This window comes from Ictalurus punctatus, chromosome 12 (assembly GCF_001660625.3).
Source record: "Ictalurus punctatus breed USDA103 chromosome 12, Coco_2.0, whole genome shotgun sequence".
NCBI lineage: Eukaryota > Metazoa > Chordata > Actinopteri > Siluriformes > Ictaluridae > Ictalurus > Ictalurus punctatus.
The window spans coordinates 1817254-1833163 of NC_030427.2; the positions used below are offsets into that span (position 1 = coordinate 1817254).

The 15910-nt window shown below is 37.3% G+C and overlaps 1 protein-coding gene across 4 annotated transcripts in view; it reads left to right on the forward strand.

The window, feature by feature from the left end:
* LOC108261189 (NACHT, LRR and PYD domains-containing protein 3) overlaps positions 1–15910 on the forward strand; it is a 264701-nt gene that overhangs the window by 210938 nt on the left and 37853 nt on the right. The window contains exon 10 of one of the 4 annotated variants that reach the window (XM_053684419.1): positions 7018–7136. The exons of the other annotated variants lie outside the window; for them this stretch is intronic. Coding sequence (XP_053540394.1) covers positions 7018–7117 — 100 coding nt within the window. The 3' untranslated portion in view covers positions 7118–7136. Of the gene's footprint in view, positions 1–7017; positions 7137–15910 lie in introns of those variants that run through there. 4 annotated transcript variants of the gene reach the window in all.

Consider the following 15910-nt stretch of genomic DNA (forward strand, 5'->3'; position numbering starts at 1 on the left):
ACAGAGACCCAGAAAGCAGAAGGGAGATTCTAGAGAAGGAATGACAAAGGTGGAAGAAAAGGGACACAAAAAAAAGCAAGACTGATGGTTCAATTGGACTATAGGGAGCAGAGGAATCAGAGAAGTTGCTTCTTCTGTTTGTCCAGTGGGCCACCAGAGACCCAGAATGAGACGTACTGCTACAAAGAGAAGAACACTGGAAGGATTCTGGAACCCAATTATAATAAGATTACAAAATTTAATTGTTGAATTCAATTAAATACTTAAAAAATTACTTAGTTATCTTAATTTGTTGTCTTGTCAATCAAAAAAATATTAATGTTAAAAAATATTTTAGTACTTAATCTGTTATAACAGCTGGTTATTTGTCAACTCCGACAGTTATTTATCATCACACCATCAGATGAAGGTTTTTGTTCTTTCTTATTCTTTTTTTCAATTTATTGTGTTAATAAAAACACTAACTGAACTATATATGATGTCTTGTTTGCCTAAGAACACTGGTTATATATGCTTAATATTAAAAAGGAGGGTAGAGAATTAAGGATTTTAGGAATGGGATTTTTCATAATAGTGTGAAAACAGAAACATAAATGTAGAGAATGTATTTTATCACTTAAGTCCTTACTGAACATTATTATTAGATAATTGAGGACTTTACATTCTTATTGGGGGATGAAATTAAAATAGCTTTTCAGTTGACAAAAATTACGTTATGAAGACAATAAAGCATTTTCATATAAACCTGTTCCCTTACATGGATCATTAGCCGAGACCTTTGTCTAGAAATATATAAATTTCAAATGAATGTAGTATTTAAAAAATATAAACAAACTTCTAAAACATATTTTGTCCTTTATCTTAAGAATCAGAGAGATAACAATATAATATAGGTGAGTCATGCAAAACAAGAGTATTTATACACATTGATAAGAAGCAGTGCATGGACGGTTTCTACTGGTCCAGGTGTCAGACAGATTTAAACATAACACACAGCACATAGTCATGATACAAAATAAGTAATGTGTCATGTTGACATGGAAATACATAATAATATAATCAAGGATAGCAGGTGATCAGCTTATTCAAAGAGGTAATCAAATGAATACAAGGAAATTAAATGAATACATTCATCATAGGTATTTGATAGCAGTTCATAGTATAAGAGAGTACATGTATAAGAGAATTTCTTTCAGTAGGTCAATATCAAATCTCCTCTTTGTCTCCAAGATATTAGAAAAGGTTGTAGCACAGCAGCTATGCTCGTACCTACATAGGAATAACATTCATGAAATGTACGGGTTTCTTTTTGAGTCTGGTTCCTCTAAAGTTTTCTTCCTAATACCTTCTCAGGGAGTTTATCCTCACCACCATTGGTGATACATTTAGAAATGTACATTTTATATCAAGACTTTATATATTTCTGTGAAGCTGCCTCTGACACATAATTGAACATTTTTCTTCTGGAATGAAATGAACATCGCCAGGTTTGAGGCCTCCTGGGAAAGAATAGGATGCTCCGTATAGGTGAGGGGAGAGATCTTGCACCTGGTGGAGGATGTTAATTACCTTGCCTGTTACTTAAAAGTGAAGAAAAACAGCATGTGAGATTGAAAAAACATATCAGGTGACCAGCAGAAGTGCTACAGTCACTGTGGAGGTGTTGAAGAAACAGGAGCTCAGACAAAGCTCTCTTTTACAAGTACAGGAGGCAGAAATGAGTTTCCATGGCAGCACTTACACTGCATGATAGGGTAAGGAGAGTTTTGGAGAACTGTGTTTATGCTGAAACTGTAATTGCCACTCAAATCCTACATAAAGGTGCGTCTGAGAACGGGCTTACAAACAAATAAATACATCAAATACGACATGTTTGTGTTGTTAATATGTTTATGTGCCTACCAGACTGATGGGATTTGAGATTCTTCTGCAGTCCTCCATCATGTTCTTCCACAGGGGTGGAGTGTTCCATAGAGCCTGACATGCCTCCATCTGAAGTGTTGATCTGCACATCCTCACAATGCTTTAAAAATAAAAGTTAGGAATGTTTATGTGATCTGTGTTTATCAGAGGAACATGAAACATAATTGTGCAAGTTCACTTTTCTGCTGCAGAGAATCGAGTTTATTGCATCTGTATTATTAAGTTGATAGATCCTTTCTTTCTCCACACTTTGGGTTTTACATCACTTTGGTAGAGGTTCATCTTGGTTCCAGAACATTTGTGGATCGTCTCTGTATTTCTTTGCGAATTCCAATCTGGCATTCTGATTCTTAGTGCTGATGAGTGCTTTGTATCTTGTGGTATGGCCTCCATATTTCTGCTCTCAAAGTCTTCTTCTAACGGTGGATTGGGATACCTCCACCCCTGCCCTGTGGAGGTTCTTAGTGATGTCACTGACTGTTGTTTTTGGCCTTTTATTTATAGCTCTCACAATGTTTGTCAACAGATGTTGTTGTTGTTTTCCTTGGCCAACTCATTCGTATTTGTGCTTACCTTGTGTGCTTTGTATACACATATTTATGGTTTCTTGTTACAATGTTTGTTACTCAAAGTAAAAAGTAATTAAAGATAACTGTGTGTCCTGTTGTTAATGTAAATGTGTATTTCAGTACTATATTTAAGTAGAAGGGTTTCAGTTACCAACATTGATATTAAAACATAGATTCCATGTCTGCAATTTGACATTTTAAACGAAATATTGATAACGAATCAAAATTTAATCAAATCTTATCAACTCTGTAGTGTTTAGAGTGGATCTATTTCTTTAAGTGGAATCACTCCCCTTAGCATTGATTTCTGATTGGTACTTGACAAGTAAAGCAGCAAGGAGTTTTGATGTTGGACGGTGAGTTTTAGCACGTGATTATCAAGAGAACAAGTGGACACCTGGGCAGATAGCCACAAGAGCTGGACCACTGATGTACGAAGTGGACGTTGGAGAGCACATGTGGAGATGTCACGTTGATCAAATACTGGATGCTCAGCCAAAGAACACCCCTGAACAGTCTGCATTCAATAAAACAGACACAGTGTGACCACCAGACTTATCACTTGATTCTGATCATGACACTAACAAGTGTATGACACCTGCAACAGAAACAGTCTCCCTTGAAAACAACTCCACCGTTACAGAGGCGCTACCCTGAAAGGAACAGGGCGCCACCCAAAAGACTGGATCTGTAAAGAACTGACTTGGTTTTATAGTTTTTAATAATAATAATAATAATAATAATAATAATAATAATAATAATCCTTACAATTACAATAGGGTTTCCACCCTTCGGGCTGGAACCCCTAATTATGGAACCACTATTCTTGGATGTTCACCTGGATTTTTTTTTAACTTCGTAGCAAATAAACAAAATCACAGATATGACTCAAAACATTTTTTGATTAATATCCGAACTTTCTGGCTTCATGAACCATACCTCAAACAAGTTAAATTCAATTATCTTTATTAATGGCATATTTTTTTTAGGTTACCACTGTAAAAAAAATAGTTCTTGACTTTAGTAAGTTCAACTTATTTTATTCAGTTGCTCCAATTAATAGCTGATTTACTCTTACTGGCTTATTTAAACGAGTTTGCTCAACATTTCATTATTTATATGGAATCACACATGTGTTCAACACAATTTATTCCCTAGCAACCAATTACATTACTGCTTACGTCACTTCCTCAAGCCGTTAAGTTTCCTTCACAAGAAGGCTGTGCTCTTTTTCATCGGTGGACATCTTGGATGGGTCCAAGTCAGGTCATTCATTTTATTTGATATTAATCTCAGTATTAATATGTATTTGATATTACTCTCAATATTAATATGTATTTGATATTACTCTCAATGTCTGTTGTTAAGATTTGTTGATAATTTGCTGGTGGATGAGGTGCATTGTGATCATAGAGGCATTTGTAGGCAGTAAACTGCTTCACAGAAAACATTGCTTTACCAAAAAACACTTTGAGGTCATTTTTGTCACATTTTTGAGGTAACTTATTTTTTTAGCGAGTATTGTGTCCTTGTTTGTGTGTGTGAGATTTGTGAATAAAAAGGCTGCTTGAGTCACTTCTCAAGCCGTTAAACTTCTCTCAAAAAATATAAATATGTTTTAAAATAATACTGAAATTCTCGTCGGCGTTGGCTTACTGAGCAATGAAGAGTCAGTTCAACTGATTCAGTTCATTCATTCAAACCATCGAAGTAGGATAAGCGGCTTTGGTAATGATTCTTAAAATGAACCGATTCAGAATCCTCTTCTTGAAAAAAGACACCAGCCATGAGTCAGAAGAAGCAAGGGTTCAGCTTTATTGGTTCCGTTCCACCACACGAGATCCACACCGATGAGAATTCTCAGAAGTGATCTGATACCCTGAGCTTAAGCTCCAGTATTTATACTGTATTTACACAGTAAATAACCCATATGTTTCAAGAAGACTATGATATCAATACCAAGAGGGTTAAAAAAGAGTTCATCTACCTTACTATTATGTTTAAAAAAAAAGGCTATTCCACTTACCAATAGCTCAAAAACCAGGGCGTTTCAACTTACACATAGAATCAAAACCAAGGGATTTCAAATTACCCATAGAATCAAAAGTGGAGAGACAAAACAATCTAGAGTGACCTTGGTCTTACTATTATCTCGCGGGGGGGGGGGGGGGGGGGGGGGGGGCAGCTTGTTATAAATGGCTCCTCATGGTTCTCTCTTAAAATTAAGACCTTCCTTGCAAGACAAGAATCTTCACCATCTGAATTATGAGTAAGTTATATTTTTCTGTATTTGTAGTTTATAATTTATTTTCATATTTGCTAATATATATATATATATATATATATATATATATATATATATATATATATATATATATATATATATATATATAGTTATACTGCTTGAAAATGGTTTACTGTACTTCCTACTTCATAATATCATTATATTACCCTTCTACTGTTCTGCATATCATACTATTCTGTATTTTATAAAGAGTTTTTCTATTATTATAAGATATTGTAATGTCTTGTAATATCTTAATACTCCTTTTCATTATTCTTATAACGTTATTTATGTGTGTGTGCGTTATGTCTACATGCCCGTCCTTGACTGTGCGAGAGTGAGTGTGAGTGTGTGTGTGTGTGTGTGTGTGTCAGTACTCCTCAGCTCTTATACTTCTTTTTGACTTTTCGACTAGTAAACCATAGTGTAGTACTCTTAAAGTTTAAAGTGTAAATCCAATTTGTCAAAATCCGCCTAAAACCGCTTCTGTGTGTCTAGGTGCCCATCGTCAGTCCTTCCTCTCCCCTTTACTGGATCTGGATCTCGACACTCATTATCAGCTTGTGCATCTCACTGCTGATATCATGGTGCTACTTAACTATCTTCGCAGCACCCCCTCCAGAAATGGAAATGGAAACCCCCCCCTCCGATACAGAATCTGCCCCGTGAACGTGTGTTGACGCCTCTACACAGCCAGAACCCCCTTCAAGCTTTCAGTCTGAGGGAGATGTCCTCTTCTCTGATCCGGGCCCCGACCATTCGTCCCTCTTCTCACCTACCAGTCCGCCCCACTCTCAGTGGTCCCCTCACTTCACCTTTGCTGACGCACCCCATTTTCTTCCCCCTCCCGCTCTCCTCCAGACTACGCACCCACCAGTCCTGTGAATTACCAATAAAATTACATTTTACTCATACTAAGTCTCCCTCATGTTTATTTCATGTCATTTTTATCCACAACATTTATATGGCCTGCTTTGTTCAGTCAGAGACAAGTAAATCTGTTCTAATGTTCATTTATTTTCCATAGATAAAACAAATGTTTGCTTACACATGAATACGTACTTTATGCCTTCAGAATGGTGGAGATTTGGCTCTTAACTATTTTAAATTTGGTTCTCTTCAACAGGTTGTGTTTGAGTTGTGCAGGCTTGTGTCACCTGACTTAAAGAAGGCATTGTTTGAAGGGCTATATTTAGCCTATTACCCAAAAACATTTAAAATTCAACTTAGAAGCCAATACTCACATCTACCTCTGAGACCAGTTGGAGATAGAAAAAATACACCAGCCGTGAGTGAGAAGAAGCAAGGGTCCAGATTTATTGTTCCATTCCACCACACGAGATCCACACAGATGAGAATTCTCAAAAGTGATCCCCAATACCCTGAGCTTAAGCTCCAGTATTTATACTGTATTTACACACTAAATAACCCATAGGTTTCAAAAAGACTATGATCTCACTACCAATAGGGTTAAAAAAGAGCTCATTTGCCTTACTCTTATGCTCCAGAAAAGGGCTATTTCACTTACACATAGAATTGAAACCAGGGGTTTTAATTTACCCATGACATCAGAACCCAGGCATTTCCAATAACCCAGAAAATAAAAACCCAGAGTTTCTAGTTACTCAGAGGATCAGAAACCAGAATTTTTCAGTTACCTAGGGCGTCAGAAACCAGGATTCTCATTTACCTTAGGTGGTCAGAAACCAGGATTCTCATTTACCTTAGGGCGTCAGAAACCAGAATTCTCAATTACCTAGGGAAATAAGATGACGTAGATAAGACGACTAAACAACCGGGAGGGACCTTGGTCTTATCGTTATCTCGAGAGGGGGGGGCAGTTTGACCCAGCCACCCTTATAACTGGCTCCTCATGGTTCTTTCTTAAAATAAGGCCTTCCATGCGAGACGAGAATCTTCACCATCTGAATCATGAGTAAGTTTACATTTTCCTGTATTTGTCGTTTATAATTTATTTTCATATTTGCACTATATTTCTTATTTTATATATATTTATACTATTTCTCTATTACTATAAGATATTATTAAAGTTATTCATGTGTGTGTATGTTGTGTCTACTTGCCGCCCTTGACTGTACGAGGGTGTGTGTGTGTGTGTGTGTTTTAGCACTCCTCAGCTCGTACACTTCTTTCGACTATTTCGACTAACAACCCATAAAGATCTTTAAAGTGTTTTACCAATTTATCCACCTCTAACTAAAACCGCTTCTGTATGTCTAGGTGCCGGTGCCCGTCGTCAGTCCCCTCTCTCTCCGTTACTGGACCTGGATCTGGATCTGGATCTGGACACTCATTACCAGCTTGTGCATCTCACTGCTGATATCATGATGCTACTTAACTATCTTCGCAGCACCCCCCCTAGGACTAGAGATCCGGGGTTCCCCCCTCTTCTTCGATACAGAATCTGCCCCATGAACGTGCGTGTTGACGCCTCTACACAGTCAGACCCAGAACCCCACTCCAGCTTTCAGTTCGAGGATGATGTTGTTTTCTCTGATCCAGGCCCCGACCCTTCATCCCTCTTCTCTCCTACCAGTCTGCCTGACTCTCAGTGGTCCGTTCACTTCCCCCTCGCTGATTTCCCCATGTCCCCAGGACGCACCCCATTTTCTTCCCCCTCTCGCTCTCCTCCAGACTACGCACCCACCCATCCTGTGAATTACCTATAAAATTACATTTTTACTTATGCTAAGTCTCCCTCATGTTTATTTCATGTCATTTTTATCCACAACATAACACACACACATGTCAGACTGCTGTGTACAACACATACTGTACTAATGTACAGTTAATGTCTTTATTTTTATTTTCCTAAACCTTCCAAAACATAACTTCCTAACTCTTTCTTATTAATATTATATTATTTCTTGTATGTACTGTTATTGTTAAGCACCAGTACACCAAGACAAATTCCTTGTACATGTAAACCCACTGTACTTGACAATAAATCTGATTCTGATTCCCAACAAACATCACTGTGAAAGACCGTGCAAAACTATGTCATGCACTTACAAATTTCACCAATTCAAGTAGTTTTCCACAAAAAAAGTAAAACAATAAACTTTGTAAGTTGCATCATACATTATGAAAAAAGCCAGAGATCACGCATTTATGGCTGCAAAAATCAGAAAAAAAATGGAAATCCTGTAAGGACTGATATTGAATCTTGCTACTTTTGCATTTCGTGGAATTTCAGAGTAATGAGGTCTAAAGCTGACATCCAAAATGTGTTGTTTTCAAACATGTTCTGTAATGTGTTCTCCACAGTAAACGCCTTACTCAACACAACATTCTTTCCCACGAGTACATGCAGGCACGTATCCATCATGGAGCTTCCGGGAAGTGTGATGATCATTCCCCAGGATACCATGACTGGTGTAGTTAAAGGCAGCAGAGTACAGCAGCACCATGTCATTGAAAGCTGGAAAGGCCTTTACCTCTACGAACAGTTTGTCACTCAGTGTGAGAAAGAGGTGGCTGCATCGACAAAGTGCACCGAGGCTGGGGTGCTAGTCAGGCATGGAGTTATGGAAACATGCTAACTTTATACCTTAACAGCGGCACACCCCTCATTCACGTACTCCAGTTTTAATCGAAGGTTCATATTTCAAATTCCTGTTGGAATCTTTCTGACCATGTTCATGTACAGTTTGTATAAGATTTAGTTCCACTTATTCCTACTGATTATTGTGAAATGTTTAACAGAGGTACAATATATTTTGAGATGTTTATATAACCTTTGAAAATAAATTGTTGGTTTTAACTTTGCTTTCTGTTTCTGTTGTAGATTTTTAGCCTATTTATTAAATGATCTGGCAGACAGAAAATGGGAGTGAGAAACTTTTGGTAGGTTTAGTATTGAGCCATAAGTTTTTAAAAAATAATGTTGCAGTGGCACGAAGCTCAGTAGAATTTTCTGCCATAAGTTTAATTTCCCCAAAGTTCTATGATTTTGCTGTAGCAGTGACATTGATTTGGGACATCCATCCATCCAGCCATCCATTTTCTGTACCGCGTATCCTACACAGGGTCGTGGGGGAGCTTGGAGCCTATCCCAGGGGACTTGGGGCACAAGACAGGGGACAGCCCTGGATAGGGTGCCAGTGCTATGATAGTTGTTATTATTATTATTATTATTATTGTTATTATTATTATTATTATTATTATTATTATTATTATTATTATTATTATTATGAGGATCCCGTTGTGTGCTGGAGAGGCTTTTCCAGCCTGTCTCTCTACCACACCTTAAAGCATCTTAACATCACAGGACAACAAATGAAAAGAACTATCAGGAACACCACAGAGGCTGCTGAGAGAGCTTCAAGAAGGCTCTGGAGGGTGATCAGCAATTTGGACACAGGCCAGGTCCAGGGAGTCTTAGGATTAAAGACCCGAAACACCCAGTGGCTCCAGGTTCCATCACTAATGTGTCCAAGAGCACATTGCAAGATGTATGAAAAAAACATGATAATATCAATAATAAAATTAATTCATTAATTCCATACAAATCAGAAAAGTTGGCTGGACTAGAAAAAACATATTGGAAAATATTGGAGTTGAAATAAAATAACATCAATATTCATTCTTTCATTTCTCCAGTATACTGTGTTCGACAGCTAAAATAATAACTTTGTCAAGTAACGAAGAGGAAACATTAGCATTGTCTGTACACCAAAAAAAAGAGAACCTCTATGTTATGTTAGTATCAGGGTACTGGTATTGCACCTCCCCATAGTCCACCTCCTCTGTATTAAAGGTCATTTTAGATAGCAACTATAGAAAATATAGTAGTTTAAAAAACAACACCCTACTACACACTCGTCTCCTCATGCTGCAAGTGCACACTGGTTTTGGCCTAGTAGGGCGAGTAAGGGAAATTGAACACAGGTTATTGGGAAAAAATAAAATGTAAAGCAAGGCAATGCTCCTAAGCATACCTCCAAAGTTGTAACAAAATGGCTTAAAGACAACAAAGTAAATCTACTCGAGTGGCCATCAAAAACACCCTGACCTGACTCCCAAAGAAAATTTGTGGACTGAAGTGAAAAAGCATGTCTGAGCAATGAGGCCCTCAAAACAGTTCTGTCTGGAGGAATGAGCACAAATTACAGCAAATCATGAGAAGCTTGTGGAAGGCTACTCGAAATTCAATCAATGAACAGGCAATACCACTAAACACTAACAAAGTGTATGTAATTACTGTAAACATTAAGCATAAGGGTTAATAATCTGTTATGTACATATGTTTATAGTTGAATCATTTTCAGACATGGGTTGGTAATTCTAGACAACATGGTTCAGGTTAATTGGGAAAGACTGGAAATACAGTAAGTGAAGAAAGGAAAAGTGAAGGGATTTACAGGAAGAGATACATGAAACACCTCACACCTATGGTTAAATGATGGGTTGGTGGTTAAATGATGGACTGATGGATTTTATCTGTATTAAATGGTGTTTTTATGAAACATCATAATAAGCAGGGGAATGAGGTAGACTGGGAAAAGACTGGGACTAGACTGGGAGCCAGGGAAAAGTGAGTGGTAAGGATCTACACCTGTGCAGGATTTTGTAACAGGTGTTCTGTGTTTCAATGAGCAGGATAAAACAGACACATGAGAGGAAGAGGACAGTCGTGTGTCTAGATATGTGCATAGTGAAATAAAATTTCTGAAATGAGACAGAAATAGTGAAGGAAAATAAAGAGGTGATTTTTGAGCCTGCTTCCCATCTCCTCATTTTTGGTCCACCCGTATGCAGAGATTTTTACTTAGTGTACTGTGTTCATGTAATCATAGAGATTAAAGCTGTTTATTTTTTAAATCCACATTCATACCCAATCTTTTATAGAATTCACTGTAAACAGATTATGTTAAAACACACACACAGAGTTAGAAAACGCCATTAAAATGTAAGTAGCATTTATAATTTATTTCTTGCCATACCAGCATACCATAGAATATAAAAAATAAAATAAATTAGAAAATAAAACCAGCATGAATTCTTAAAATGTATGTACACTAAATAAAACTCTCTGTATATTCAGTATTAGGCCTATTAAGTAATGTTCTATATTTCTCAGTCCACCTTATTCTACTGCTTCTTACAATGTTTCATAAAAACACACACTGTAATGCACAGAAAATCCATCAGTGCATTATTTAACCATGCAGCCATTATATCCTTTTACTTTTCCTCTCTCCACTTATTGTATTTTATGACTGACAATTAACCTGAGCCATGCTGTCTAGAATGATCAAACGCTCTGGTAATTTCCAAACCAAACTAATGTTCTGCCTCTTTTGTTACAGTAGCACACCTTATACAGTGGCTTGTACTGATATTATAACTAGAACACCACCATGAGATAATTACTATTAACTTTATGACTTTAGCAACACTACAGTTCAAAAGTTTGGAGTCACTCAGAAATTGCCTTGCTTTTGAATGAAAATCACAATTTTTAAAATAACATTGATCAGAAATACAGTCTTTATTATAGCTGGATTTTTAAGGGAATATCTACGTAGGCATGGAAAGGCCCATTTTCACCAACCAGCAACTCCTGTGTTCCTGTGGCACATTGTGTTAGCTAATCTGACATTATCATGGTAAAAAGTTCATTCATCATTAGAAAACCCTTGTGCAATGATGTTAGCACAGCTGAAAACCATTGTGCTGTTTAAGAAAGCCATACAAGTGGCCTTCTTTGGGCTACTTGAGAACCTGGAGCATCAGCTTTTGGGGGTTTGATTACAGACACAAAATGGCCAGAAAGAAAGAGCTTTCTTCAGAAAGTCATCAGTCTATTGTTGTTTTGAGAAATTAAGGCTGTTCCATGTCAGAAATAGACAAGAAACTGAATATATCTTACAAAGGTGTGTAGTAATCTCTTCACAGAACATGACATGAATGAAGTTGTTACTTCTATCATGCAGTTCCACTGCAGTGGCTTAGTAGGTGGCTTTGTACTCAACCTAATTGCATTAAAGGAATTAGATATCATTTTATATTAACAATATTTTCCCCTTGACATATTGAAGCCATGGATTTCTAATAATCTGACAATTATATGAGTGTACGATATTGACCCATAGAGTAGATACAAGTAAAAAGCAGATGCAGTTTGTCAACTTTGCTCATTTATTTATCATCAGTAACCACTTCATCCTGCTCAGGGTGTAATGTAAGGCAGACCATCTAATCCATAATGAGATTCATTACAACAATTTTCATTATCGATTATTATCCATTTTATCGATTAGTTGTTGCAGCTCTAGTGCAAATATATAAATATAAATGATTTGACTTTTTTTTGACCCAGTGTAAAATGTTAAAGAGCTATCTCTATATCTCTAGATATAACCATATATATCATGTTAGATGGTATGTTAGATGGTGGTATGCTGTGTTCAATAGGACTATGTGAGCACAAACAAACACTGAAATCTAAGAATGTTTTTTTTTTAACAGATAATTAGTAAAAATGTGTCCGCACAGGTCTGTTAGATCTTTAACATATAACAGGTAGTGCAATAATGGAAATATGGTGTAAATGTAAACATAACACACTATGACTGAGTATTCAGCAAATTAGCTTATACCAAATATGATCATAGCAGTTATAGTGATAGCAGCCAGGTAAAGTGTATTTAAAGTGTATATAGTGACAATAAATTAGATACTATGTTTTTTTTTTTTTTATAAAATAGTACAGTGTAATTCAGTTGTTCTATTAGTGCAATTTCAACCAAATACAGTGAAGTGTAAAAGTTTGTACCCCCTTTTGGTTTCTTTTGGACAGAAGGGTGTTAAATGTCCTAAACACTACAAAATCTGACTGTAAGTAGAAGTTAATTTTATTATCAGACTCAGATATCCATGTTAATATTTTTAATGCTGCTCATTACTGTTAAATGACTTGAAAGAATCAACACATCGGATGGTCATGGCAGGACCTTGATTTTGTGGTCAGTAAACCAATTGTGTGTTGATTTTGATGTATGTTTTGGATCATTGTCCTTCTGGAAGATCCAACCACGGCACATTTGAATCTTTCTGGCAGAGGCAGTCAGGTTTTTATTTAATATCTGTTGATATTTGGTAGAGTCCATGATGCCATGTATCCTAACAATATGTCCAGGTCCTCTGGCAGAAAAACAGCCCCAAAACATTAAAGATCCACCACCATAGTTAACTGTGTACATGAGGTACTTTTCCATATGGCTAGGGTGAAGTCAGCTAACATGGGCCACTTTTTGGAAAATGATTTATAATACCATCAAATAAGCTATCATGTCTCATCATCTCATCAAATCATGATCTCTAATGATATTTTTATAAATTAGCATGGGCCTCTTCAATATAAATTTCTTTTAAAAATATGAAAAAGTATAATTGTTTTAAAATTATGAGGGTTAGAGTATCGGCAGGAACCCTCTTGAGCCACAACACAATGTTCAGGCAAATTGGGCCGGCTGTTCAGTTAAAATGGACCAATATAAAAAGATAACAGGTAATTTCAACTGAAACCATTTTAATTTTAACAGTAAATTGACACTATTGTGTTCAGTGTGCCATAGCAGCAACACCGTAAATATATTTCATTTAATAGAAAGCACATCTTCTCCACAGCTCTCGTGGTACAATGAGTTGCACTGACAGCAGCACACCCTAAATGTTCCCGCTGCATTGAATGCTGAAGGACTGTCGTGGTCTCTCCTTTCTCCCCAGCAGTAACCTCTACACAGGGTTTACCCACCTCCCCAACCACACGGGTAGAGTAAAACTGATCTTGTAGGCCAAATACATCACAATTCCACAGATGTGATGGAACATCTCTGAATGCAAGTTCCTCCAGCAGGACTTCATACCATTGAAACCACTTTCCTAACACACTACATTGCTGTATGGTTCAAGCTGCTTGGTTTGTTTCCTGCTCTCCAGGTCCTCCCTCAGTAGAGTAGAGGTTGATGGTAAACTAACTGGTTTCTCTTCCATTATTATTTGTAGTTCCTTAGTTAAATCTGTGACCATAGGCACTTCTACTGTTTGTTCTGCATGTTGTTTTAAGTTCCTTTCTCCCCTTTTTCCTTTAGGGCCAGCCTGTGTTGGGGTAAATGAAAGTCTGGCTTTCCCCTCTCTACCGAACCCCCTATTTTCCCTTACGGTCCCCGCATAGGAACCCATAACAGGTTGCGTACTCGGTTTAAGAGGTGGAAACGATTCAGGATCATTGAAGGATTCAGCCAATGGGGTGAGTGACTTTTTTGGCATTTCTGTTAACATTGATTTCAGGGTCTGTGCTGAACTCGCTGTGAATTTCTTTCTATATCTTGTTTTGCTCCAGGTTACTGCGCTGTTGAAAACCTGAATGTCCAATTCCCTTATTTCAGACAAAATGGTTGCTATTACTTCATCGTAGTGTTCTTTTAAGATCTCTATATTATTGTCCATCCACTGTGCTGTGTTTTGTTTGACCTTTTCCAGTGTTGACTGGTTTGGAGAAGGTTTAATGAAAGATGTGAATTTTGTGACCTGTCTGAGCACACTTGGTGGATAAGGATTAGCCGGTGTTGTGGCCACCAGAATTTCTGAATGATGTAGAGCCTGTAAAAATTTGAAATATTTTGTCAGTGTTAAATCTACAGCAGTTTTTGATTTGAGACACCTTGAATTTGGTTTTCACTTACATTTGCAGGTTCCCTTATCAGTCCAGACTCAGCCAAGACTTCAAATCTGTTGTGCAATACTACAGACATATTGTTAAAGTAAGTTCACTTTAAAAAGGAAGAAAGATGGAACAGCCTGTGCAAAGGGGAAGAATGAATAGGGGCAGAAAATCCTTTAAGATGAAATAGAATTCAGAAAGGAGAAACAGTCAAGGAAATTATTCAATCAACACAACACCAAATCAGAAACAAAACACATACCTGTGTATGTATAGGGAAAAATGTAGAAGTGATGCCATCTGGTGGATGAATCAAGGAATCATTCCTTTGATGGACATCTTGGAACGTGCATAAAATACGCCTTGTCATTCTTCACAGGACTGCAATTTTGAGGTCTGGGTGAGCTACTGGCATAAAATGGAGGAAGAACATCCCAACAGGAGAACAGGAAAACTTTCTTTGCAAAGTTGTATATATCCTTTTCTCTTCTTTGTTTTCAGTGGCCACACTCTTTGTAGACTTTACGTAGAAAAGGCTTGTACTTACTCCTTTCAGGGTTTGGTCATCGTTGTTGTTTGAGGTTTAGTAGAGCTCCTTTCCTCTCTGGATCCCATTAAAAAATTTCATTTATTTATTTTATTAAACATATTCCAGGGCTCCAGGCAAAAAAAGATCTTGGAGCCATTGGTTCCTAAACCCAAAATATTTATGTGCCAAATCAAATTTTCAAATTTTCAGGAGCCAAAATAGTGATGTCATATGACATATGATGATATCATTGTTAAATGGCTACCTCACACTGCCTTTTCTTTCCCTTCTGTACTGTCTGCCTTTGTTTACTCTGCCTCCCATAGTTTACACAATGTATTCTTTACATACACAATATGTGCGATGTTCAGTACGTCATATAATAATAATAATAATGAGTCTTTATTGATCACATATACATTACAGCACAGTGAAATTCTTTTCTTTGCATATCCCAGGTTGTTAGGAAGTTGGGGTCAGAGCACAGGGTCAGCCATGATACAGCACCCCTGGAGTAGAGAGGGTTAAGGGCCTTGCTCAAGGGCCCAACAGTGGCAGTGACATACTGTATCACGGTGTGGTACGGTAGCTGCACCGCAGCAGACAGGGAGAGGCTTCAGAGAGTAGTAAGAGCAGCACAGAAGGTCATTGGCTGCCCTCTCCCCTCCCTGATGGATATTTACACTTCCCGTTGCCTCAGCAGAGGAAAAACCATCATTAAGGACAGTTCTCACCCTGGCTTTGATCTGTTCAATCTGTTGCCCTCAGGGAGACGTTACAGGTGCATCAAAACAAGGACTAATAGATTTAAGAATAGTTTCTTCCCGAAAGCTATTACCATTATAAACACATACATGTACTGAGTTCACAGCATATGTATATAGTGTCTCAAAATTGTGCATTTCATAGTACCT